Source organism: Athene cunicularia, assembly GCF_003259725.1.
Source record: "Athene cunicularia isolate RWA chromosome 3 unlocalized genomic scaffold, athCun1 chr3_part1, whole genome shotgun sequence".
In the NCBI taxonomy this organism is placed as follows: domain Eukaryota; kingdom Metazoa; phylum Chordata; class Aves; order Strigiformes; family Strigidae; genus Athene; species Athene cunicularia.
In genome coordinates, this window is record NW_020799097.1 from 63,272,082 (window position 1) to 63,299,848 (window position 27,767).

Below are 27,767 nucleotides of genomic sequence, written 5' to 3' on the forward strand. Positions count from 1 at the left end.
ACACTGAGAAAAAGCCAACTTCAGACTGCTACTTTATTTTTTTATTTTTAAATTGGAAAAATAAAGATGATATCTTCTTGCTTATATGATGTCAGCTCTGAAGAACACTAGGGACTTTTCTGGATAACCTAAGATGCAAAACACCTTGGGGTAGCAGCCATGTTCCAAAAACTCTGATGAAACCTTTAAGATTAACAGTACTTTTTAGCCCAATTCAATAATAAACATTTGTCTTTAAGAGGTCAGGAAGGCATATGACAAAAGCAGAGTTATTTACAGCAGCACACAAAGCACTAATCAATGAGTTTAAGCTAAACCCAAATACTACAACTCCCTGCATCCAGAGTGTGGTTTAGCACACTGCTCAGAGATCTACATACTTTCCAAGTCCCTTTGCAATTCTTGAGAGCTGAACTCTATTACTCATTAAATAAGATCCTGATTATACCAGCTAATGCATAGCACAGAGAAAAATGACCCCTCTGTCACTTCCCTGAAGTATTTACCAAAACATTAGCCCCTTCAATGCTAGATGTCTCCTTATGTAATACAGTGAATATTTATGGAGGCCTCCCAAGATCATGTACAAAGACCTGCCTTGTACATTAAAGCTGTACTTCTAAAGCTGGTTCTTACTAGTCTATAAAAGCTGAGATTCCTCATGAAGCTGGGAAATCCCCCTTCCTAGACCACTGTGAGTCTAGGACCTTCAAAGGAACCAAAAATAGTCTTGATACAAAAATAGATTAAAAGCAGGCCTGGTTCTGAAGGCTGTCCCACTCCAAAGAATACCTGTCTTCATAAAACTAGGAAAAAACCTGAAAAAACCCTGGAAAATTAAGGGATAAGAAACACACATATATTTGAAAGAAAGGGGGGGAAAAAACCCAACAAACCCACCCTAATTTATTCAGTCTTACACTTGTGTATGATACAAGATTTCCCCCTGCAGCTCCTCACGAAGGCAGCCAGAGAGTTTTCCAAGAATTCACAGTGACTCTTGGCTCACTGTAAAGTCTTCCAAGTTGTTTTGGACATCTGTCCAGATGAACAGATTGGAAATTTAATTGACAAATTAAATTACAATTGACAATTTAAATAACAAATGCAGGAGGGTACACCAGAAACAGTACTGACCACAGCATGGTTTAATAAGGGGGAGGGGAATGGAAAGAAAAGGACAATAAACACTTTTTTTTTATTTTTCTTTTTTTAGAAGCACACAAAAACATACTGTAACCAAAACCCACACCAGACTGAACTAAGTGTATCATTGCAATTTTTGCCCAAAATAAGCTGAATCCCACAGGACTGAATTTCTGTGCCTATTGATAGTTTGCTTTTTTAAGTTACTTTTTGGTAGGAAAAAGAATCATCCATCTGTGCAGAAACGTCCTGCAGACATAGCAACGGCTTTGTGCGTATGGAACAGTTATTATTAGAACAGAGCAATAACTATTAAAAAAAAAAAAAAAGGTAAGATCTCCGGACCTTTTTAATTACACTAAAAGCAAACACCAAAGTTGAAAGTTGCAGGATGACAAAGTATAGATAAATCTGAGAAAAAAAAAAAAAAAGGAAACTAAGATTAATTGATCCAAAGAGGTCACAGCAGTGGTAGAACACTACTTACTATCAGAAGATAAAAATTGCAAAGCTGGACCATGCCAAACAGGATGCATGCTACATTCAACCTGGGCCAGCAGAGCAGACCCACTAGCTTAGATATGGCTGCTCTCTGCTGACAGTATGGCACACAATCCAGTAAAGAATTCTCCCTAGTAGACAGAAAACATTTTGCGGAAATCAAACAAGTAGATGGCAAAGTCTCCGTCTCTGTCATTATCTCAAGTCCTGTCCCAGAGGAAAGCGTGCTGAAGAAAAGAAAGGTGGCCTTGAACATAACATTGTTCTCTTCTAATGTAGTGAAGCCAGTCTTGCACATGTGATTCCTGATCCTATGATTTAGTAATCCGTGTTAACCTACTCCACATGAATCTGTGAAGTTTGGAACTTTTTTTTCCCCCTCCTTCTTCTATTGACTCTTTTCTGCTCTCTCAAACAATCTACAAGTTTCATTTTGTGGTCACTCTGCATTGACAAGACTCCTCTCCTTATGGGCCTTCTCTGAAACAGTTTTGCTGCCATATCCATGAACAGACACAGAAACAAGCCTACCCTATACGTACACACTCACATCAAAACCCAACAACAGGTAAGCAATTAGGATACTGCAAGGCACCCTTATCTTGTCAGCCCCTCATATCCTTCCACTTTCCATCCACATGTTACTTGCTGGCTTACATATTCTGTGCACCAGGCAGCTTCTGGCTGCGACAGAACTCAGGTAAAAGGACATGAAACATTGGCGGTTATTTTAATTCAATCTTAGTTAGCATAAAGTGAATACCAACTTTTAGAAAATATAGTTCTTCAATTCAACAGGCCATGTCTGCTAATTTTTACATAATAAACTCTGCAACTGGTCATTTCCAGATCCAGAATAAGACTCCTGGAGCTTCACTTAGAGCAGGGCACCTGTGAAAATACTTGCAATACTCTGCTCCAATTCTGTGCCTGTTACTCCACCAAGGACCACATCAGCAGCTTAATACAATACTCACTCAATTATGCTTTTCACTTCAAAACATAAAAGGGAAACAACTTACCTTACTCCCCTGATAGAAGCAGCACTGAAGTTCCACTCGTGGATACCCTTCTGTAACACACACAAGAAAATAAACAAAACATTCCTTTCTATGAATGAAGCACCAATAGGCATATCTTCTAGACTGAAACTCAAGAGATGGAAAGAGAAACACTTGAATTACAACAGCCTTTTAACAGTTATTTTTCAGGGCTTTTTTTTTTTTTTCCCCCACTTAAAATCAAAGCAACAGAAGTTCTAGACAGAAGTTCTGGTTGGTTTGTTTCTTCATGGTTTACTCTGCAAACACAACATACTATTTTAGAAAGCATGCAAAAAGAGCAGATCAGAAGGGCTGCCAGTATAGCCTGGTCTGGGTGCTGAACTTGGGGTCACATACGACCCTCTGGAAAGCGGGGAAAAAATTCCACCTCTGAGAAGTGTGCTCTGAATGCTCAGTGCCCTCATACATGACATGAGAAGACCAGGTGGAGAGAGCTACAAGGAGAAAGCCTGACACTGGACAACAAAGTGAGAAATTCTTGAAATGTAGGAAGAATTGCTCAGGGAAGGAGCAAATCTGAAGGCCAAGTGTCAAAAAAACCCAGAAAGTAGACTACTTCCCTGGGAATCCAGAAGAGAGAAAAGACCCCTAATTGCTGCTGGAGGCTGGAAGAAAGAAGCCACCATATGAAAACACAAAGGGCCAGGCCTCACTTATTTTCAGAGCTTTCAAATTTATATCCATCACATTCAACAGAACTGAGTTCTCTCTGTAGGCAGTCATATTGCTGCTCTATGCTTATGCTCTAATAAAACTTTACTGTAGGAAACAGAAGCCTTTTGTATCTTCTAATGAAAACATTCTCTTTTCAGGAAAAGTTGGAACTACACCACCTCAAAGTCCTGGCAACCTTGGGATCCCACCACAATGGGCAACATATTTGAAGAACATCTGCTTTCTAGAGCTGAATTTCTTCTGGTGTTTGAGACATGAGCAATTAAAAGGTACAGAAACATTTCTCGCTATGAACTGATTTATAGCATAAGGGCATAGTGTCAAACACAAACATAATCAAATGTATTCCAAAAGAAGACATGAAAATGTGTAGCTTAAACATTTCATGAATAATGAAATATACAGAACTCAGAACAGATACACTGCCAAAATAGTTACACAATGTGCAGGAGATGATAGTGGAAATTATTCTCCCATCCGTAACAGCTTTCTACAAGGCTTCCTACATTGATTTTCTCCTCCTCTGTAATTCTTTCCTTCCTGCTCAAATAGCATTAAAGGTTGTGATGCTAATATAAACTGCCTAACACAATGTACCAAAAATACAAGCAAACACCTTTCTTGAAGTCCAAGCTTCACACCATCATACCTGTAAAGTACAAAGTGGTAACTCCAGTATCTCTTCAATGTTAAATGGGGGAAGGGTATCTCCAGTGGGGTACAGGGACCAGGACAATAGTCTGGTATTAAGAAAAGGTGGGATTGCAGCTTGAAGTGCAAGTACTAACTGATGGTAATATAAAGTCTTCGTGAAACTACTATTTAGGTTGCCTGGTTCTCTTGCATGAAGAAAGATCACCAACTCAATCCCTCTCCTAATCAAGAGGGTGTATCTGCACTGTCTTTTACTTCTCCCTCCATATACAAACTCTGCCACTTTCCAATTTTCTGTGCCTCGAAGCTCCCTCAGAGCTATCGGTACTTTTCCAATTCCCACTATTGGGAATAATCTAAAATCTAAGTAAGTTAAAATATACATCCTGACAGGCAGAAACTCAAGAAGCATAACATGAAGCACAAGTATTGTGGGTTTTACCTGTCATCTACATGCAACTAATCTCTCACAGATTCATATAGCTTTTATTTTACCACATGAAGCTCTCAGGCAATGAAATAATATAAAAGTTATGTCCCTCACGATCTTGCCAAGTTTTGAATACATTGGAGTAAATATATCAGGCATGCTATCCAAATTCAGCATCTGTTCTTTGGTTAGTCAAAAAAACACTAACCACCCAAAACAAAACTCAAAATGGATTCAGAAGCCAACGCAAAACAGAGACAGGCTGTTCTATTTCAAACCTGCAAACAGCACTGCTGCATTCCTCTAATCCCATGTGGAAAGGGCTGCTAAAATTAGGGAACTGCAAGGCAAAGGTAATGTGCATTCTACAAAATATAATGCTATTTTTATAGTCATTTGCTTATGTTAAACTTGGTATTATTAAAGGCATAAGTGTTAAGATATGCTGCTAGAAAAGCTATGGAAAAGGAAGAGGTCACATCATTTATCCTGGTATTGACTGTCATTTAGCTATTTATTATAAAATTTCCAGCTGCAGGCTCTACTGAGTTCCAGTTTGGATTTGAAATGAAAATTCAGCTACTTTGTGTATAAAATGATGTCCAAACACTTCGTAACTCACAATTCTTGTTCTTAGAGCACTGATGGAATTTTGGAAAGTAAGTAGAACCATTAATTTTATGAGCCAAAATGAACTGAAACCTGAAGCATGAAATGGTAAAGCTCTGACAGACCTATGGTAGGTAGACTGAAATGGACAGCTGAAAAAATTTCCCAGCACAGCTGTCTAATCTGCCCTTGAAGTAAGGATAGGTGTTCTTTGTGTGTTAATCCGTCCCTGAAATGTCTGTTTTCAGCCTAGTAGGGATCAAAGTAAGTGTCTTCCTCTTTGCAGTGGGCTGACAGATAACACATCAATTCCCTTCACAAAATCTCTTTATCAAAGACAAATATAATACTGGTTATGTCCACCTGAAAAGGAAGCCAATGTCTCTGAATGTTCCTAACCCTTTTTCTCTCTGTAAAGTTTCCGATGGATTCTAAAGAACTTTAACAAACTTGCAACAACGCACTATAATTGTACAGCTGAAGGGGTAACTACCAAGTTGCCTACTGCATTCTTTTGATGGGTATTATGGCTCACAGGGCAAGGATGCCTGCACTGTGTCTCAATCAGATCCCAGGCTACTGAATAAGCTCACCACAGGAATGATTCTGTCTGGAGTAAAAGTCCTAGGGAGTGCATTTAAAACTGACCTTGTCTAATGCTATTGATTAAGACTAGGGCAGCAAAAATAGGAAAATGCTAATCTGCAGAAAACAGATACACTCCCCAAACCAGGAAGGAGGATATATTAATAAAGTATAATATACTATCAAGTAACTTAAAAAAAAAAATTGAAATAACAGAATATGCTACAAAGCAAAGCTTTCAAACTCTTCAAGGCCAAAATACCTATCTACTGAACACCAAACAGGTACAGACTAATACATCTAAATCCTTCTCTCAGTCACAGGATGACTGGGCAGTCAAGTGACACAGCTATGAAGGTGGCCATCACTGAAAGTATCAAGCAAAACATCCCATTAGTTAAAAGAAACGAATGCACCACAAAACACCATGAATGTGCATGCTCAAGTAAGGTTAACTCTAAGTGGAACATAAGAATTCATGGCCATGAGATGCCATGTGTGGCCAGTACACCAAGCATACTTGTTTTGCCTAAAAATAAAATCCAAAAAACCTCACCACTAAGAGATATTAGAGTTCTCTCTAAAAATACTGTAAGGTAAACATCAGAGAGAGAAAGGAACCATTCAACGTAAACACTGTGTTAGCAAAAAAACCAAATGAATATGAAATGGCAACAAATTCAGACTGAAAGCTAGAAGACATAGTAATACTCTTCTACTTCACCCGCAGTATTTCAATCTGGGCTCTTCTAGAGGTGTAGTGTTGTTCTCAAACCAGCTTCCAACACAGTCACCTGTGAAACCTATACTAGTATTCAGATGGAGCTTGATCACTTCATGAAAAACTTTATATGACAAGAGTGTCTGCAAGAGAGGTGAACAGGACTCAATAGTCCAGAAAATTCCTTCTAGCTCTGCCTATGTTCTTTCTTATGCTATAGATAAGCCATGTAACAAAATTGAAAGTATTGTTTGGATGTGAACTACATGCACATAAAAAAGCCTACAAACCCCCCAAAAATCTGCATGTAAAATAGTTTCTAAACAGACTAAATTCTGAATACAGAAATATGTTCAGAACAGATCTTTTACAATAACAAGGTTTACTCCATAGTACTGACAAATCATTATTTACTGTGTGGTAAATTTTGGGTTTGTCCAAGTACTACAAAAATTTAGTTTTTATATTATTCTCAGAGGCTGAGCCTATTTGGAAAAACATCAGTCGGAATAAACCGCAAAAACAGAAATTCATTGATCTAGGCAAACATTTCAGTGTGTGCTCTAAATCTGCTATTTCAGCCACAGTCCATTTACATTTTCTTATGAACTCACAACAAAAATTCTAAGCAGTACAGCCTCACATATTCTGCATGCAAAAATGCTTCTCCTTTAACAGACTACCAGCACAAAAGCTGAAGGATGGATTACCTGAAAAATAGCTCTTCACTGTTCTATCCTGCAGGCAAGCAAAACGCTGCCATGAAAGAATGAACAGTGCTATTTCTTATAAATTGCAGCATCTCCAGTGTTGTGCCTCCAGCTGACTCAGCCTCTGTTCACTCTTCACATACTCCCCTTATGTCTCCGCGCTGCTGTGCTTCACCGAGGTTCTATGATGTCCTCCCTGTCTTCACTCTTATCAATATTTTGCTTCCTAAGCATTCCTGAATGCAATAACCACTCTAGGTTTTCCTCTTCCCTTGCACTCCAGATTTTCTAAACTCCTTTCCAAATATGTCTGGCTATCCCACACCTTGACATATGGGCTTCCTAGCTTTTTCAATTTCTAGGACCTTCTGAGCATCTATCCATCCATCCATCCATCCATCCATCCATCCATCCATCCATCCATCCTTCTGCCAAATATTTCTTTGGCTTTTGACTGCTTCCGTTCCTGTTTTAAGACACCAGTCTCTAATACTTTCATGTTAAAGGAGTATTTACCACAGCTGATGAGTAATATTGCAGGTACAGGAAAAAGACAGTTCTATTTGTGTAAGTAATTTTATGCTACATTATTTGTATGATGACAGTATATTGTAAATTACATATGAAGTCTTAAGCAACAGACTTGTATATCATACACTGGTTTAAGACAACTTGAAAGAAGATGCAAGTTATTTTAAAAAGCGATGAAGACAAGAGGTCCATTGAACAACAGGACAAACTTAAAATAAAAATTTAAAATTGCATATTAAAAAAGAAAAAAAATTTAAAATGCATGGCAACACATGTCCACAGCATCTTCCTGTGTTACTGAAACACTTGTCTCCTTTGCAAAATCCATCATTAGATGCAACTGTTTACATGTTATATACCTTATGTACCATGAATACTTCTAAACTGTGAAAAAAAATTACAACTACAGGTAACATCATGCATACCTTGTCATCAGGCAGCACATGCCAGATAGATACAGTCTTCTCCTCAGCTTCACTGTTGATGGAGAGATACGAGGGCTGATAGATTTTTGTTGGTTCTAATATTAAAACCTTGTAGAAAAAATAATTTTTATGAGTTAGTACAAAATATGTAGAACTTCAGGGTATTAAAATCTGTTAACATTATTTCTGTAGTCATACCATAGCCAGAAGAACAGGGGAAATAGAATAAGCAGTAAAGTTTTAGGTACTGGGCTAGTTTAGTAGGGCTGACAGTAACTTAAGATTTAAAAAAACCCTTACAAACCCAATTTTAATTTAGTTTTTTATATGACTATTATGTGTCAGTTGGTAGCACATATCATAGTTTTCCAAATTATTTCTCTGACAACTATCAGATTTTGAAATATTTGTCACAATTGATTCTCTTGCAATGCCATTTAAGAACATCCCTCTCCCAACTGGACAGGATTCTTAGCATACCTTTATCATCTTACGGTAGAAGTGCATTTGGGTAAATCAGAAAAACACATCAACCTAGAGGTAGACTAAACTGCTTTTGATTTTTACCACTGTGAACTGTAACCACGAGATCAAATTATTTTCTCAAAAGCAAACACCACTGCAAGAGGCTGACAGCTAAATATTATAGGAAATCTCCTGGGGTAAGTGAAACAAAAACTACAGCCATCATGTAAAAAGAGATGGGATGCAATGCAGCAAAACTTAGTCTAACATAACCACTTAGTAGATGAAGGCTGCCACTCTACTACTTTAATAATGTTCTGCCAGAATTACTTCCAGATCTTTAAAGCTTCCAGCATGCTTTAAAAGAAAACGTCAACACAGTTTGGCTATTTGAAGCAGCATGGTTTCTCACTAAAACTATTTATTTCACACTTACAGTAGTTAAAATCTTATGTCTAACACACCAAATCTATATTGTCTGAGTTGAAGGTATTCTCATTCTTCAGAAGGTTAAGTATTGTTATTAATTCAAGAAAAAGCTGTCTCCTCCACTGCAGCATGTATAGGAAGATTTCTAGCCCTCAGCATTTAACTGAAAGACTTTTATAAAATAGGACTAAGTTGAAGATGGTCAACAAAGTGATAACCTCTTTCCTTTCTTCTGCCCTTCCCTCTCCCACAAAAGCACCAATCAAACATCATCTTCAAAATATCCAAGCTACAGAATTTCTCATTTGAAAACTTTGGGAGTTCAAAGAATTGCTTTAGGAAATGACGACTGACTTGGTCTACATTTATTAAAAAAAAAAAAACAACAAACAAACAAAAAAACCCACCAAACCAAAAACCCAGAAATACCTAAGCAGAGAGACATGGCTTCAAGGCAAATCTAAGCCATGTCATCTCCTACAGAGTAAATAAGCACACAGATACAGTGGATGAAGTGCAAGAGAAAATTTTGAAAAGTACCTAAGCATCTAACTCTGTAAATTATGACAAGTGGTATTTCAAATGCGTCACTTGGCATCTCCAGACACTTAAAATTTCTAAAATTTGTTTTAGACTACTTCACAATTGGGGTCTAGCCTACAGCAAGTTACCCACATGCTGCATCATTTCTTCCTCTAAAGGCCAAAAAGAGGATGACAACAGTGATGCTACCAGATGAGAAAGTAACTGACAGCTAAGCTAGTACTGATGGACAGTGACGCCCTTCAGTTCAAACTCTGAGAACAGCTCACAGTAAGGAAATCTACAAAAAACTTTTTAGAATAAATGCTTCACAAGAATGTGGGAGGACTCATTTTGCTGCCTTGTTGAATGATGCGATTTTCTTTCCCAACAGGCACAGATAGGATTTTTGTATTATGAGAGATCATGTATGTCTGTCTGCAACACCAGAATAGTTTCCTATACAAAACAATCAAAATGTGGTCACTGAGTTTAATCTTTTGGCTCATGCTATCGCAATGATCAGTTTCAGTGTGCCTCTTAATAAAAATCCAAAACATTTGGCTTGGACAGTTTTGTAAGTCAGAGCCTATTTTAAGTATCTAACTGCATCATTTCATCAACAAAAATTTAAAAAGAACATGGCCTTGTCTTTTACAAAAAGCAGAGGATTCAAAACATTTTCTGTTTCTCTGCAAAACTTTACGCCCATTCTCCTCGGAGAAGGAGAACCAGATTCTCTAGAGAGTCTCATGTTGCTTTCACTTTACTGCCTCAAGCTGTTGCTGTTCAACACTAGAGTCTTCCTTATGGTTTTTTATTCCATCTACACACAGAAGCCAAAAGAACGGTACAAAACAACCAGTACGCACTTCAAGTATCCAGGAGGCAATAGCAACTGCTGTATAAAACAAAATGCTGTATTTGCTAATGCTTAGCTAAAAGGAATACCCAAGACATTATTTCCCATATATACATAGTTAATATGTACGGGAAACAAATATCTTTTAACAGTGTACTTTCAGGATATTGTACAACACCAACATATCCAATAAAAGTTTTTGGCTAAATGTTTGTAGAAGAAATCAGGAAAGTATATATATACTTATATACTTGAAATACATTGTCTAGTAGCTGGAACAATAGATCTTTGACTGCTTGGGCTGATTTTTAACCTCTAACAGAGTACAGGCTTAATTGACAGTAGGGTATGCAAAGCCTGCTGAGCTACAAAGAGATTGAAATTAAGTATCTTTTCTTCAAAACATAATACTGTTAATACAGTATAACCTGGAATACACTGCAAAGGTTTGTTTTAGAAGTGTACCCACTGGTAGCAAAGTTCTATCTTAACTTTCTTACTCATTATTTTCATATGGAACATGCTGTGCAATCCCATTGTAGCCACGTGCAATCAATTAAAACCAATCTAGCATGCAAACCAAATACATTTCTTCTGGACAAGCAGTTTATTGTCTGGCAACCAAAAAAGAAGCAGTGTTTTGTGTCAGTTTCCTGCATGTCACAATATATTAAAAAAAACCCCAACAACAACAAAACAACTACTTACTGGAAATCGAACTACAGACACATCTGTCTTTGTGGCTTCAACAAGGAAGTCCATCCAGAAGTCCACAAGTTCCTGTTTGGCCGTATGTTGTTCTGGTGTCAGTTTCTTAAAATGTTGATATATCAAAACAGTCTCTACAATAGACTTCAGGTACCTGCATTCATCCAAGCATACATAGATAGTAAACTTAATACAGTTTGTAAATAATAATGTCTCTATCTTTAATCACAACCGAAGCATCCACCATTGCAACGCTAAGGTAACCAGTAAGATTTTGGTTCTCTAGGATTGCTTTTAACTGTAGCAATTTCCCATTTAGAACTGGAAATGTCACTGCTGTATTAGTAACCTGAAATATAAACGAGTTGTGGGACACTCCTTCCTGAATTTTTTCCTGATCCCATCCTAAACCATGAAAGCTTCATGAAATAGCTGAATCCTCTACCTATGGACCAAACTGAACCCATGCCAAACATGTTTGAGTAGTGACCAACCTCAAATAAAAACTCAGGTGAAAAGTCCACTACTTTAACTCTCCACACTGTTCTGTTTTCTGCATTGTATCTGCATTGGCAGTTGTTTAACAGAGGTTTCTAAAACATGACAGTTCTGGAATTTATTATCCTGTAAAGACAACAAGAGCTACACTAAGCACTTTTGGCATTGCTAAGGAAGGACAACAGCAGTGCTGAATAGCTCCCCTAAATGCAGCTCATCCCTCCCTCTGCTGTTCTATTTTCTGGATATGATTTACAGGACACCTCATAACATTTTTTCAAAAAAGCCAAGAGGAAGCAAAGTTGTAAACATAGTCATACAATTTTTATGAATACTACAGAAATGAGATATACATGCTTAAAGAGGATTTATCACAGCTATCGCCTTATCACAATTAGACTATTCATGGAAACTTCGTCTCCATGCTTATGACAAGAAGGTATATAAATTTAGAGGGCCTTTTGGGAACAGTTCCACAGCTGCACATTTTCCAATCATCCTTCTTAGGCCATGGGGATATCCGGCTTAGGGCACTGCATCTACTCCCCCTTGCACCAAGCGGGCTCTGCTGAACAGCAGGCAACAGACTGGGAAGTAATTGCTCACAGGAGAAACCCTTTCTGAAGCACAAATATGTGCTGTATTTTCAGAGTTTAATCCACACACTTAAACCCCTAAGGCAGTGGTACATAAAAATCCTGACAAATAGGCATTCATAAACCCCAGAAAACTCTACCAGGAGACTTCCAGACAGTGCTACCCAGGATTCTCAGTAAAATATGCACATAATAAAAATGGAAAACCTTGCAGATAATACACTGTAAACAGCATTTATAAAATACTTGGTCAAAAAATTTACAGTTCTTAATTTTGACAGTTTTCTACATTAGATCAATGTAGAAGTTTAGCATTTCCATATCTTATCACACATTACCATCTGATCAGCTTTTCAAGACACTTTCTAGCCTTTATAAGGCAACAAAAATACATAGGCTGTGACATATGCACTCTTCCAATTGGCAGAATGACAACTTTTTTAGTCAGAAAGAAGTCTTGGTTCTCCCCAGCCAACAGGATCCCAGACCCTGATGAATAGGTGACTGGTCCTTACTGGCTACCTATACCCAAAGCAGAATAGGTGTCAGTTAAGTGCTGCCAGAGCACACACCTCTTGGCCTTAGCATAACAAATATTGAGTCTACAGGGTTGTCTTTAACCCCAGATTTGTAACCTTTTTGTTAACGGGACTTTAATCCGCATTCTTCTCAATCATATGAGATGCAGCTTGCACCATACAGCTCATCCATGTTCAAGTTCCTATAACAGCTGGTATGTGCAATAACCATTACAACACTCCAAGGTACACCCATGCCTCTCTAGCCAAGCTGTCTTCCTTCCCAAAAACTTCCAGGCAGTTATGACTACAGCCACAAGCTACTACACTTCTATTTAGCTATGTAACCACTAAAGTACAATGTGTACAAGCAACTCCTTTCCCCCTTGCCCTCAGAAGAGCTTGGAGACAATGGTGAATCTGACCTTCTCAGACATCAAATTAAAGACCCATATAAAATCTATTCCTGAATAAGGGCAAAAGGGGAAGAGAGTCCCTTGCCTAGGTATAAGTGTAGTGAAACAATATACAGACAGCAAAATCTGTTAAAAACACAAAACCCATCTCCAGTCAGCTAAATACAATGCCAAATGTGAAAGCTGAAGGAGTCCAATGTTTTAATACTTGGTAATGTATATGATCTCATTTATCATCTTACCATGCAGGTGCTTTTAGCTTAAACAGCTTTTCTGAAGCCTGGATCACTCTTATATGGTCATTAGCCAACATACTGGCCCCCAAGAAAGATCCCACTTCCCAATAGCTCTGCAGTTTCTCCAAGCTCCCCTTTTTACCAAGCAGGCTGCTGATCTTTACTCCTGTAGTGAAAAGAATAATAGGTCACAGGAATGTATATTAATGCAGTTCTAAAGTAGGCATTTCCCTAATTTGAAATCTATTCATTCCTTAAATTACTGTAGCCTCTCCATTTCAATGAAGTAAGATGAAATCATACTCACCAGTTAATGTTATATGCCTTTCAAACACCTTAAATGGTAGCAGATTTTTTTTTCCCCTCCCCCTCTTCCTAAAGGCTTCTTGAGAAAGGAACTTTAAGACATCACTGTCAGGACAAGGCCACAGCCAGATTACCTATGTTCTTGCATGGACCTCATCTGTAAAGGTAAATTGGGGCCTTAGGCTACACAACATAGCTGTAAAAACTTAACAGATGCTGAATTAGGCACCTATTATGTTTTTTTCTGCTTTGTTTTTTTGACTTACAAGCCCCAAGCCCCAAACTTACCTTTATAGACAAGGTCCCATGCAGAAGGAACAGATGATCCACTGGGCTTCTTCCAGCAGTGATGTTCTTTAAATTGCCGCAAGTCCTACCCCAATGAAAGACATCTATTAATATTCATAAATCCCTCAGACTCAAAGACGATGGAGAGCCTCAGGTTTTATTTTGACTTACTAGGTTTTCCAAGAACTACAAGTTTCCCTGTGGCATTCAGGATGATTTTTAGTTCATATTAGCTGCTATGTATTCATAGCTAACATGAGATATGCTACACCATTCCCCACAAATAAAACAAACTGCAGCTTACAAGACAAGTCTCTTCACCACCATAGCCTTTTATTCACTTTTCCCACACTAGTCCACTATGACAATTTCCCTCCCACATCACTTTCCATTATCCTTGATATTAAGGCTGAGTATTCACAAGAGATTTCAATTCAACTGTTGATCTTTTCCTAAACCTTCCTTAAGTAGCTACCAGACTAAACTTCATGCTGGAAGTAGCAATAAATCTTATCAAAACTGGTATCATTAAATCAGCTACATTTCAGTCTACCCAATTCATCTTGTTTGCTCACACAGTTCACATTTTTGTTACTAACATCAGACAATAAATGTTTTTAAAACATGAAATTGTATCCCAGTGGTCTATAGCTTATTTCACTTCTTTATTTCACACATTATTTGTTCACTTCTTGAGAAAGAAATTTAGTTATTCCTGAAAAGAATGCAATAGATATTACAGAATACCTCCAATCTACCTGAGACATAATGCAATGTACATCACTTCCATCAACTTCCACAACACACAGCAGTGACCACCTCTATGTATATCAGCTCTCAAGGCTTTAAGCCAGGGTGCTGTATACATGCACATTGCCAATAGATCACCTGCAGATGTACACAAACTTGCTGGTGTAAGACAGGAAGGGGGAATTTGTGTTAAATGTGTTCAACTTCAGTTGGGTTCTAGAAACCAAAACCTATACACTATCCACACCACAGTAAATGGAAAAAATTAATCTCCCCCAGGACCCTAGAGTAACACTACTCAGCAATATCCTCAAAGGCTGAAGCGCTTTGCTAGAACATCTAAAACATTTGCATGCACATGACAGCAACATGCAAGAGCAGACAGACACCTACTAACTTCCACAGGCTTTGAATGTGATCTTATCACAAAGGAAATGAAAAATTGGTATCACAGGGATACAGTAATCTTTCAAGATGGGTATACCATTGCTGGGAGGAAGGGGAAAGGGAACAGTTTAGCTGTGCGGTGGGCCTTCACTGGGTACTGGGCAATGGCACTCACAATTGTAGTGACTGCTGACAAGCTATCACAAGCTATTTGTCACAGTGAGCAGCAGCACTGGTCTTTGGTTCACAGGCTTACATGCTCCACCACACTTCACTGTGCCTGCAGGAACCTACCCACCACAATCCTCCAGCGCTTTGAATGAGGGAACAGAGCCAAAAGCAAGGTACAAATGGAGTGTGTTGCTTTGCTGAAAAGTACAACTCACATGGGAAGGGACTGGGATTAGTGGTGTGGCAGGGAGAAGCGTTTGTTAGGAGGGTAAGACTGGCGATAGCAAGGATTTTGAGTCCTAGTGCCAGGAATAAGGCAGAGCTATAGAAAGATGGTGAGAGAAAGGATGGCTGTGTAGCAGCAATGATATCTGAGGATACCAAGTTTGGGAATCATTACTGTTATGTAGCCTGAATGAACTGGAAGTTTTACCCAAGTACTCTGAAGTGGATCCTATTACCTCAAAGAAGACATCAGCCTCTCAAATTCTTCTAAGAAAGATGTGGTACTCAAAGCTAAAACTCACTACCCTGCTGACTCTCCTCTACAAAGCTCATCTACAAACTTACTTATCCCTGAAATGCAAGCTGGAAAAATGCAGTTGCAGTGTAGAGACATTAGCAATAGGTTCAAAAGACTGTAACTCTCATTTATAGAGGTGGGTTTGGTTTTGGTTTGGTTTGTTTTCCAGTGGGTTTGGTCTTTTTTGTGGGTGAGGGAACAAAATACCTTTCTACGGAAACATGCAAAGCGAACACCTCCATGAATTTCACTCCTGAGTTTGTGGTCTCCTTGTACAAGTTCTCTTCTCTAGTTATTTTGATTTCACCATCTTTAAAAGTTTTTTCAGAGTATAAGAAAATCCAGGCAGTCAAGACATTCTCTCCTTCCATGATAAATTTAGCATTCACAAGAGGAGGGAAAAAAAAAGCAGCAGCTGAATTCCAGTATATTTTATAAAAAATATTTTGCCTTAAAAATGAGCCAAAATAGAGGAACTATTAATGCCAGAAAAGCCATCATTTTTATAACAGCAAGGATATACCCACAGCTTGTGAAGAAAATAATATACAGAAGTAGATATTGCCAGTTAAATATCACTATGAAGACTTTATAAATAAACTGCTTTCCTTGCTCAAATATTGACAGAACAATTCATATTACAGGATCCTTTGTGTGTCAAAGTTGCACAGCCTGCAGAGATCATTACTGTCAATGCAAAGCACTATCATTTCTGTTTTGGTCTCAAAGTACTGCAATTTTATACAGTTAAGAAAGTGATACTATCCAGAAAACAGAAGATTTTCATTAATGCTTCATACGATCATTTAGCTGTGTACTGTTACCTGACAAGTAGAGGCAGAACTTTTAGAAGGCAAATTTTCTCATCTGATGCAGATGAGTAAAAATTCTCTTAGATACTGGATTTATTCTGAGTTTTACTGGAGTTACTACATTATTGCTAATGTAATCAGATATGCATCTTCTAATTACAGCCTCATGCACCCTCTCAGGTGCTGTTAGGTACCATATCCTTCCTTAGCCTTTCCCAACCTACCAATATAATTTCCATATAACCTGAACTGAACTTCAACCAACTTGCTCTTGCTCCTCTCCTCATTTCCTATCAGAAGACAGACTTTCTCTAATCTCTATGTGCTACAGATAATGCTGCAGGTGGACACCAAACTGAAAGCACTGCCAGACAAATTTAACTACTGCTATGGTGTTGTACACACAGATCTAAACAAGAGGTGACATCAAAAAAATGACACATATGTAAGAGATTCTTGGGACAGGAAAAAAAATCAAAACATATTCCCACACAACCTCTGTGGTTTTGCTTATTCTTGTTTAAAACAAATGTAAGGTCTTACACCTGGGAAAACATAATCTAGGAGCACAGCACAGGCTGGGATTTACCTGGCTGGGAATCAGCTCTGTGGAAAGGGACCAGAGGGTCCTGGTGGACAAGCAGCTCAACATGGATGAACAGCGTGCTGCTGCAGCAAAGAAAGACAACAGGATACTGGGTTGTATCAAACAAGGGCATCACCAGCAGAGATAAAGAAGTCATCATCACACTACTCAGCACCTGTCAGGCCACACCTGAAATACTGTTTCAGTTTTGGTACTCACTACACAAGAAAGATGTGGACAGGCTGGGGAGGGTCCAGAAAAGGGCCACAAAGGTGATCAAAGGACTGGAAACCTGCCATATGAGGAAAGGCTGAGAGAACTGGGTTTGTTCATCCTTGAGAAAAGAAGACTTATGGTTATCACTATGTTCCAGTATTTAAAGGCTGGCTACAAAGAAGATGGAGACTCTGGAGACTCCTTTTTTACAAGGGGTCACAGAGAAAAAATGAGAGATCATGGATACAGGTTATTTCTGGGGATGCTCCAACTAGACACAAACGGAAAATTTTTTCACAGTGAGAACAATCAGCCACTGGAATAATCTCCCCAGGAAAGCAGTGGATTCCCCAACATTGGGCACATTTAAGATTCGGCTAGACAGGATGCTGGTCCTTCTTGTCTGGACGGTGCTCTTGGCAAGAAACGTTGGACCATGAGGTCCCTTCAACCTGGTGTATTCTGATTCTGTGATTCTACTAACAGTTACCACAGTCTTAACAAGAAATCAATGATCAATGACACATATAGGGTCTATATTATATATGTATTTGAAAGCTTGTTTCAAAGCAGCTAAGTCAGTCTAAGAGTTAAAGCATTTTTAAAGTATTTCCCATAACATGAAAGATATACTAGTGAATAACAGAAGAGGTTGCTATATCAAGGGTTTTCAGCAGACACTAAGTAAATGTTTACATGAGAGACACACACCAACAGCTTAAAAAAAAACCCAATCCTTCCACCAAACAGCTATCAAATATTTCTCCTCTAAATCATTCATCAGCAGTGGGTGGAAGCTTAAGTAATAAGGAACCTTAATTTCTGTAATGTTCTCCATACAAACAATAGGGAAAACAGTGGAAGAACTCACAAGAATGATAACAAACATCTGATCCCTACAAATAACACCCAGATTTCATCAGTACAATTAACGTGTCCAAATTTAGTTAGCTGTAGCCTGTGTGCAATTGAGACGTTTCTTTAAAATTGAAAGATTCAAATTAAACTACACAATAAATATAGCCCAGCTTCACTAAACTAATTCAAAATTAGTTCAGCTGAGTGAATTATTTGCAAATGCTGTGTAGAAAGAAAAATATGTATTTTTACCTCCTACGCTGGCACAAGAATTCAAATTTCAGTGTAGGAGATGGAAGTATTCTATTCAACCCAAAAAGGAAAATCTCGCCCACTCACAGAAGGGCAAAGAGTAGTTGGGGCAACTCTATGAAGCCTATCACATCCCAGTGAATATCTTCTTTCACAGAGAATTTCAATTTCACTTCCATTATCTATGTGAAAGTAACCAGCTCACTCAGACCTTCACACACAAAAATCCTCTATCTAGAAAATTACTTCCAGACATACAGTGCACACCTAACTTCTAAACCAGAGCAGCAGCTGATTACAAAACCAATGTTCTTCACAGAATGTATCCTTCTCACTTGACAACCTTTCAGGAGACAGAAGGATAAAAAAAGACTTTACAATATGCCAAGAACTATACAAATTAATGGAGAAGAATGCCAGTTACAAAGAATACATTACTACATATTGTAACGTTCAGTGCTTTCTCCCATATCTTCCCCGAAAGTATTACTGACTAATCTTGACTTTGAATTCTCCTCAAATCAATCAAAATCACAAACAAAATGGTCACCTTAATTCTTCCTTCTTAAGCAAGAAGTTTTTTACGAGGGTGGTGAGACATTGGACCAGGTTGCCCAAGGAAGTTGTGAATGCCCCATCATTGGGAGTGTTCAAGGTGAGGTTGAGCAACCTGATCTAGTGAAAGATGTCCCTGCCCACAGCAGGGGAGTTGGACTAGATGATCTTAAAAAGGTCCCTTCCAACCCAAATCACTCTGTGATTCTATGAATACAGACACATTCGGGAAACCTCAAAGAAAACATCAGAAGAGAAACATTCTTCTCTCAGCCTATCCCAAGCTCAAGTCAATTGCATTTCCCCCACTCTTATGATGGAATTTTTGTCCATATCCCCTACAGTTAGTTCTACATGGATGTGTGTATGTGTGTTTTTTGGGTTTTTTTTTTAAAGAATGCTAGCTGGAACTGGATTCCTCCTTCAGGTGTTCCTGTTTCACACAAATGATGCCATTGTAAAGAAGGGCTGCCAGTTTTCCCTAAGCTCTTGCAACCAGTTAAGACCCCGAAACTGGAACCAGACCTTCACTGTCAGCGCTCACCCGCAATCAAATGGGGGAGACCAATTTAAATACATACTCACATGCTCACTATCAAAGCATTCATCATCAGATTTTTCCCCTATGATAGTGGATGGTGTCATACTTTCACTAGAATGCGATTTCACTGTGAGTTTGCAAGCTATAATTACCAACTTTCCGCAGCTCAAAAGAAGTATCAAAGCAATGTCCAGCTGCCAGAAGGAGTACTGCATAATTAATTCCTGACTGTAACGTTGGCTCTGACTCAAACGCCTTCTTGAACCTAGAAGAAACAAACATACAAGTTTACTTTCTAAATAATGCAATCTAATAGGGACATAATTATGCTTTTAGGTACTTTAAGTGCTTATCTTCTGTTTATACAGCAAGAATCCATGGAAGCAAAAATATTTTACTGTTTTCCCCACATGCTTTGTGGTTATTTTTAGGAGTCCGTTATTTATACATCCTCCTCCCATTCCTTTCCCCTCACACAACAAGCACAGACCCTACTCATCCATCCCAGTGAAGTTACAGTATCTTACTAGATTTCCAATTCTGTCTGAGATTAAAGAAAATACTTTCAGCTTGTAAGAGACCTGTTTCAGAGTCATATTTATTAACAAACTCATTAACTCTTAAATATATGAATTTTCACCGACTTGAAACCTTAGATTCTATTGTGGGTCTGCTACAGTGACGTACAAGCATATCGAAATGCATAAACACAAAAGCAAATGATATAAGAACATACTTCGCATTTAGCTACAATTTCACCTACTCCAAATTTTATTCTTTACTAGGTGTCTTGTCCTTAGGACTCTATTCACATGAAAAAAGGATTATACCAGATTTTATTCTCCTCGAGAGGAAGCAAGCAAGCAAGAGGAATGGCAGTGGTATTCACCTAGCCTAAATCTTGTTTTGAACAAAGTCGAGGGGGTTCACACAAGCACAGCACACATTATCCCCAAGCTGGCAATGCAAATTGTGGTAACAACAGCAACCTCAGATCTATAGTGCTTTAAATTTGTTCTACAGAATAAGAACATGTTTGGTTGCATATATAGAGATACATATATACACATACACACCTCTAAGGAGAAGGTAAACAAGACTATCATATGGGAGTTAAGGAGCACAAGAGATTCAGTTCACACAACTCTGCTACAGTAATGGAGTTTAAAAATACCTTCAAAAGGATGAGAAAAATCCAGACAGACAAATGGATTATTTAAAAAAATTAAAGAGGTTGTGAGATTAATACATAGGGAAGGAAAGAAAAATAATCTATGCCAACACTAAGGATTTGGCTTCCAGACCACACTTTGACATGTAAGCAGAGCTAAGGCATTTTGATCTTAGCAAGTCAAAACTATGGCTGGTTTCTATTATTTTTTATGTTGTTTGTTGCTTTTCCTGCTCTAACCATTCAGGACTTTGAGTCTTTTAACATAAGCTCTGCTTTCCAAAACTGCAAGACAGGCTTCTCTATCTGCTACATGTATTTCTTATACTCCAGTTGCCTACCTTAATCACTAGACAATAAAAAAAAAAAAAAAAAAAGAAAAAAAAAAAAGAAAAGGATAAGCAGAAAACACTCATTTCTTTTCATTCATCTTCTGCCTTTCCCTCTTGTACTACGAGTTACAACAAAATAAGGAAGAAAGTACATACAAAACATTTTCCCTCATTTAAAAAAAACCCCAAACAAACAACACAACAAAAAAACCCAAACCAAATAAAAACCCATCAACCAAATAAGATGACGCTCTCATTAATTCTAAGCATATATAGCAAGAAGAGATCCGCTGGCTGGTATAATCTGTTTGGAGATACAGTGATGTTGGGAACTGGACTCCCTTTTTTGCCCTAGAGATCTTTCATTCTGTAATCCTCAGGAATTTCTACAATATCAGGAGAAGGAAAGAAGAAAAATTGACAGAAAAAAACCCCTTGAAAATAATAAGTATTTTTGTTCTATTACAAGAGACTCTGTAATTTCACTTCATTTTGCCCCAAAATGCCTAATTTTTGGCATGACTATGAAAATTTCTCTTGTTCTTCGACAGATACAAACTTCAAATTTCAAAGATAAAATAAGAAACTCACGTGTATCAACAGGTGGGCACATTTGTGCTGTAAACAATGTTAATCATACAGGCAAAGGAGGTGGAAATGAGCTTAAGTTTGCAAAACAGTTACTGCATGCAGAAGCATTGGTGAAACACCCCCAGAAAACCTGTCTTATATATCTTACCACAGAGGTACCACTGTTTCGCTTGCACCCAGTTTTGGCCAGCGATGAGTCCATTGGAGCTGGCTGGAACTGGTTGTGTCTGACACAGGACAGGTCCTTGTCTTTTGTCAGAGGCCACCCCTGCAGTCCCCTGCTGCTAGCACCTCTCCACCTACCCCCAGCAGACCAGAGGGAACATCCTGGAAAGTTTGTTCCTGGGTTCTGCCTCTTCTTTTAAAATTGCTCCCAAATCTCCCTTCCTCACAGCAGAAATTAATTGTTCTAGCCATCTTTACATGCTACTCACACCAAGAAATATCAGTTATCTTGGACCTCTGTAGTTCTATTTACCTCTCCCAAATCGTTACAACCAAAAGTATTATTTGGTGTGATCTTGTTCTGACATTCTTAAGCCTGCCTTATATCCGCATAGCCTAGACAACAAAAATTTACAGACAAAAATTTTTAAAAATAACCTGTAATAATTAATTTTGAACAGATCAAAATATTCATGGTTTCCCAAACAACTCACAAGTCCCATCTGTTGACCGAACTGATTTAAATTCAACTGGTGCAACTGCTGTACCTTGTCATGCCACAGATATCACTGGAGGAACCTGCACAGTATTGTAGAAAGGCAGTAAGGTTTAAAAGTCTGCCTATAAAGTAGAGGCTGTCTTAGCTGATGCAATTATAAATGCCATGAAGAAATTAAAGCTGACATTTGGGAAAATGTTGCAGCACAGACACTGAATTAGGGAGGGAGCAGTGGAAAGATTTGAATAAAGACTTGATAGCTTTGGTAAGTCTGATTTACACTGTCAGTATGCAACAAGAAAGTGACAGTTAATAATTAATCTTTCATCTCTTCCCTCATATTTATATGAAAGATGTCTTTTTTTCTGCTTTTTAATTGTCGGGAAAGCATATTGCCTGCCTGAGGTTTTTGCTTGGTTTTGGGTTGCAGGTTTTTTTGGTATAGACCAAAGTACCTTGAAATCACTAGTTTTGCAAAACCAGTGCTTTGGTACTGCTGCCAAATTCTCACTATCTTACACAATTCACTATAATTCTCCTACATCCTAATTTCTCCAAGACTGAGCTTACCTTTATCTCAACATAACACTATCATGCTCCTGCACACACGTCGCCCTGTTGCAGCCTGCTGTAGCACTGGAGTCGGTCTGCTCCTTCCCAGGAGCCTTCCACTGAGTTATGAGTCAACCCTTCAGCCACATCAATTTTGCTGTATGACTAACACTAGAATTCAAATCAATATCTAGCACAAGCAAAAGGAGACTGATCCATCCAGCACAGCTTCCGACCAAACTCCAGCTTGACTCAACAGAGATCACTTTGTTCTACTGCAGCAGGCACACTGAGAAGTCTGTATTGGATCTTACTGGCCAGAGACTTTGGGGACTATTTAGGGGCTGGCTGGTCAGGAGCTGCAGGAGCTGCCAGCCTGCTGTCCTTTCCCAAACTAGTATGCCTTACTGCAATCACTTCCCTTCATCAAATGTATGAATACCATGGTTGCCAAGATGTTTCTTATTAAAAGTGTGGCAAAATGGCTACATGAAGGATTTTAGAAGGAATTCTCACTATTATACATATAATGGTTCTTAGTTCAATCATGCCTGAAAATCTCAAAGTTTATCTGTTCATAAGGCACTATGGATGAGGAAAAAGCAAGATGTACAATAGCAAAAGTAATTTCTATTTATTCTATTTGGCCTGTGATAATGCCTAGTATTTGTAAACAGGACTACAGTTTTCTTTTTATATTAGTTTGACATAAGCAATTTTATTTTTTTTAAACAGAATCTTGGAAGTTTGTTATGAGCGTTGCCTTACAGGAAATAAAATTTTTCTTTAATCTAAAATTATGAAGGGGGGACAACAACAATATGCTGCATTCCTGTTATTTCAGCACCTTTAAAAAAAAAAATCCAGTAAGCATTGCGAAACTGTAAAATGTGACCAGAAATCATAAGTTATACTTGTATTCTGAGGTCATACATGGTAAAAAATGATATCTTACTTTTTACCAAAGACCATTCTAATATGCAGTTTACTGAAAACAAGTGATAAATTATGAAGGTAGAAAAAAGCGTTCCATTCTAAGCATTTAATTCAACAGGCAGCTGATGAGCACAAGACCAGAACTAGTATCTCATGTGCAGGATACATAAACATAGATTGTCTGTTTCCTCATCAGAATCATAATGGAGAAAAGCAGCTCATTCTGACAGAAGTCTACAATGGAGTCCAGTGTCTCCATTTTTTTAAACTATTCCCTGTAACAGCATTTTAGTGCATTTCAAAAGAAATAAAGAACATGACACTTGCCTCTAAAATTAAAATAAGAATTAAACTAGCCTATTGCGTGCTTCTTTGACTATTGATGGTACTGTAGTCCACTGTAATATACATATACTACATGGTGATGATGGGGTGATAAAACTTTTGCCAGCCTGAGTTTAGAACAGTCATATTGCTTGTGAGCATGGAAGCCAAAAAAAGACAGAATGGTAGACCCTAGGCATCAGTGTAGAGTTATGCCTCGGCATCTTTAAGCCTGCAAAGCCTGTATCTGTCAGATTGCAGATATGCCGATTGATTCACAGATTATTATTATCTGGCCCAGACTCTTAAGAATAATACAGCAAACAGAAGACACTAAACTTGAAGGAGGGGGGAAATACACTCATGAGAGCTACCTAAACTTCTAAGTCTCTGAGGCACTTCAAGAACTCTGAGGAACTGTGTCTGTGAACAACATAAATCTCTCATTCTTAACAAATGAGCTAAGATTAGAACATTCAGTGTATTATCCCTTAAGGATACCAAATATTTGAAATGAAAAACAGTTGAAATATTGTTTTAGAAATATTTTCCCAAAGCTAACAAAAGGACATAGACCAGGAAAACAGTACTCACCAGAAAGTCCCTTTGTCCCTGCTTTCTGTATCTATGAACCCAGATTCCAGAAACATGTCCTTGTAAATTCGACCAACCAGGCAGTACATATCTGAAGCTACTTGGTCTTCCTGTTCCACCAGAGGAATCATAATTTCTAGAGCTTTCTGTCTGTCTCCAGGCAGATTTCGCCTATTGAAAAAGAAAAATTTTGATTAAAACCCCAATAAAGATAACAAGAAATACTTTTTCAAGACAGTGTTTGAATATATGTATGGCTTAATGTAAAATATGCCTCTAGACACCAATGGACTATATTATATATACATACTTCCCTCCCCTCTTCCTCCTCCCCCAAATCCCCACCTTTTCTTAATATCATGGAGCACCTTTATAAAAGCCCCCAAACATGTTTTCTCTCTCTCATGAAGCATCAGCTAGAGCAAAGCACTGACAACAGCAAGAACCTCAAGAGCAATTCTCAGAAGTGTCATGTGTTACTTTTGTAGAAAATAGATATAAATCTGGGGTTCATATTTAATATTTCTTTCACAGTAATTCATGCTTTAAAGGAAAAAAGATTCCACCTTGTGTTTGTGGGGTTTTTTTTTAATATACATTTTGAATGTGAAGCAAAAGAAGACAAAAAAGCACAAACCAGACTGAATTCACATGATACGAAAAGGTTAAGAAATGAAGCCAATAAGATAATATTAACAGAAGTACTTCAGACAAACGAACCACATAATTGTAAACATTAGATGCTTCCTGATGACTCACAATTTGGATAAATACATAATTCTGTATCAAGAGTTTAGAATTTTACTGAACAAGCAAATGACTCCTTTGACAGACAAACCTATTCTTCAGTGGTTTGGGGAATGTATTATATTCTTTCGGAGAAATTGCCAGTAATATTTGAGTGGCTACAGTTATAATTGGGAGGAATATATAAAAGTAGTTTTGTATCTACCTTGCAAGCTTTGCACTGATAAAACCTGAAAGAGAAGTCTACCTCAGAAAAAAGACACCCATCAAAAGTCAGACATCTTAAAGCAGATACTACTTAACCAGAGGTTCAGTAATGGATTTTTTTATTCCCCCTCGACAAGAACATACCGAAGTTTTGATGCATCTGAACAGGCAGTGTCAACGTCAAACCTGAGAGATCGGGGCACATGTAGTCTTAAGTGATACCTGAGCTCATGAGCTCTGAGCTCATGTAGCTACAGAAGGGAGTGATGTGGAAAAAAAGGTTTAAATCAAGCAGAATGGGTAATAGAGGATGAAAGAGTACTTGCATCATAAAAAATAATTAAGAAAATAGAGCAAAAGCACTTGTTTGAGCAGACAGTATAAACTGTTTTCCTGAGCAAAAAAAGCAAATAGCGTGTGCAATTCTATGGTGCTGGGCCAACCTCTACTAATGCCACAGAATCATCTAGGTCGGAAAAAACCTTGAAGTCTCAGCCTGATGAGAAAGATAAATGAAACCTAGTGCAATCTCTTCTCAACTTTCACACCAGTTAAATTCTAATAAGTTAGGAAAAGTCCCCTTAGACTACAGAGCTGCAAGTACTTCTTGTCTCTCCAAGTACTTCTACAGTGGCACAGCAAGGCTGGTGTACTCATCTGAGATCGACAAGTGCTCCCAATCCCAGGCCCCAAGGAAGGAAATCAAGAGTTCCTGGCTGAGCAAGTAACAGTCTCCTTCAAGCCTGTGTTATTTTAGTTCCCCTTCCAACTGATGTCTTGCACAGTTGTTGGTTTGCTTCCTTTTGTTTTCTCTTCTCATACTGACCATTCAAGTAAAGAAACAAGGATAAGTCTGCAGCTTCTTTATGTTTTTTGGCTGACTTTCATTACAGAAGGGCAATTTTCAGAATGGAGTTTTGGGTGGCTAACTCTTCCACATCTTGTATCTACTGTCACTAATCCAGATCAAACCAATAGCTAGCTGAATTTAATGAGAACAAAATGAATAAGACACAACAGTGTTCTGTAATATGAGCCATTTACATTTTGCTGGTCTCCAGAGACAGAGCTCCCTACTTTTCTTTCTGCTTGTTCTTCCCTCATCAATGCCTTAACACACTTTCTTCATTTAGGTCAGACTAATCCTGAATAAGTGAGTCACTCCATCCTTCTGTACCAGTGATCTGGATTAGAAGCAAGAGGGGCATCTTGTCTGCAGCAAACATTCTTATGTGCAGAGTATTCCAGACCTGCCTTAGTTCAGGAAACATCCTCTATATTCCAAATAAGGAGAAAGATATAATTAGCCCAAGTAATTCCTTCTTGGCACACATCAAAGCATGAATGTTTTCATGGCTGTCACAGACTTCAGTTGAACGTACAATCTAGGGAAGGGAGGGACAGGAAAATTTTTATCTGAACTCCTCTGGAGGTACTGTGCAGATCATTTGTATGACAGATACCCTCACAGGCTACATCTTATAATCACATCTATGAAAACAGACCTCTTATTCTGCAAGGTCACAACAAAACCAGTAATGATCTGCCTGAAAAAAATTATACTGCAGTTTTGCAGGTTTTTTAGTGTTCCAGTGAACTAGTCAAGTCCTGGTTTCAAAGGTGACTTTGTTTTAGAAAAGTGACCTTGAGTTCTAAATAACTTGTTAAAACTCCAAGGTACACCTAGTGACCTTTGTGAAGGTTATGTAGAAGTGGCAGATACATTCTGGATTATTTAATCTGCAAAGATCCACATATTTATGGCAAAGCAGGAGCAAAAAGGGCACAACGTTTATACCTTCATATACCTGGTGTAAGGGAGCAAGAAAGGATCTGGACATTATATTCAGCAAAACAATGCCAGATATCTGGGTTTTATTTTTGTTTTTTCTTTCAAAAAACTAGTTTATTTTTTCAACTAGTTACTTCTGACATATTTTGACATCCCTTTGACATGATATGCAAAGCCTCATCAGCAAATCTGAATTACAATATTCAAATCTGTGAGAAGTAGAAAAATCTGTAGACATTTTCTGTATTTGAGAATTTCAATGCCTGCTGACACCTGGTCTTCTCTAAATGTCAATAACAAAATGTTCATTG

The 27,767-nt window shown here is 38.1% G+C and overlaps 1 protein-coding gene across 1 annotated transcript in view; it reads right to left on the reverse strand.

Annotated features, from left to right (window-relative positions):
• MAP3K5 (mitogen-activated protein kinase kinase kinase 5) overlaps positions 1–27,767 on the reverse strand; it is a 76,057-nt gene that overhangs the window by 33,733 nt on the left and 14,557 nt on the right. Inside the window, exons 6-11 of the mRNA XM_026844961.1 lie at positions 24,711–24,881; positions 19,699–19,811; positions 13,308–13,467; positions 11,038–11,191; positions 8,052–8,159; positions 2,670–2,719 (exon numbers count right to left, since the gene is read on the reverse strand). Coding sequence (XP_026700762.1) covers positions 2,670–2,719; positions 8,052–8,159; positions 11,038–11,191; positions 13,308–13,467; positions 19,699–19,811; positions 24,711–24,881 — 756 coding nt within the window. The remainder of the gene's footprint in view (positions 1–2,669; positions 2,720–8,051; positions 8,160–11,037; positions 11,192–13,307; positions 13,468–19,698; positions 19,812–24,710; positions 24,882–27,767) is intronic.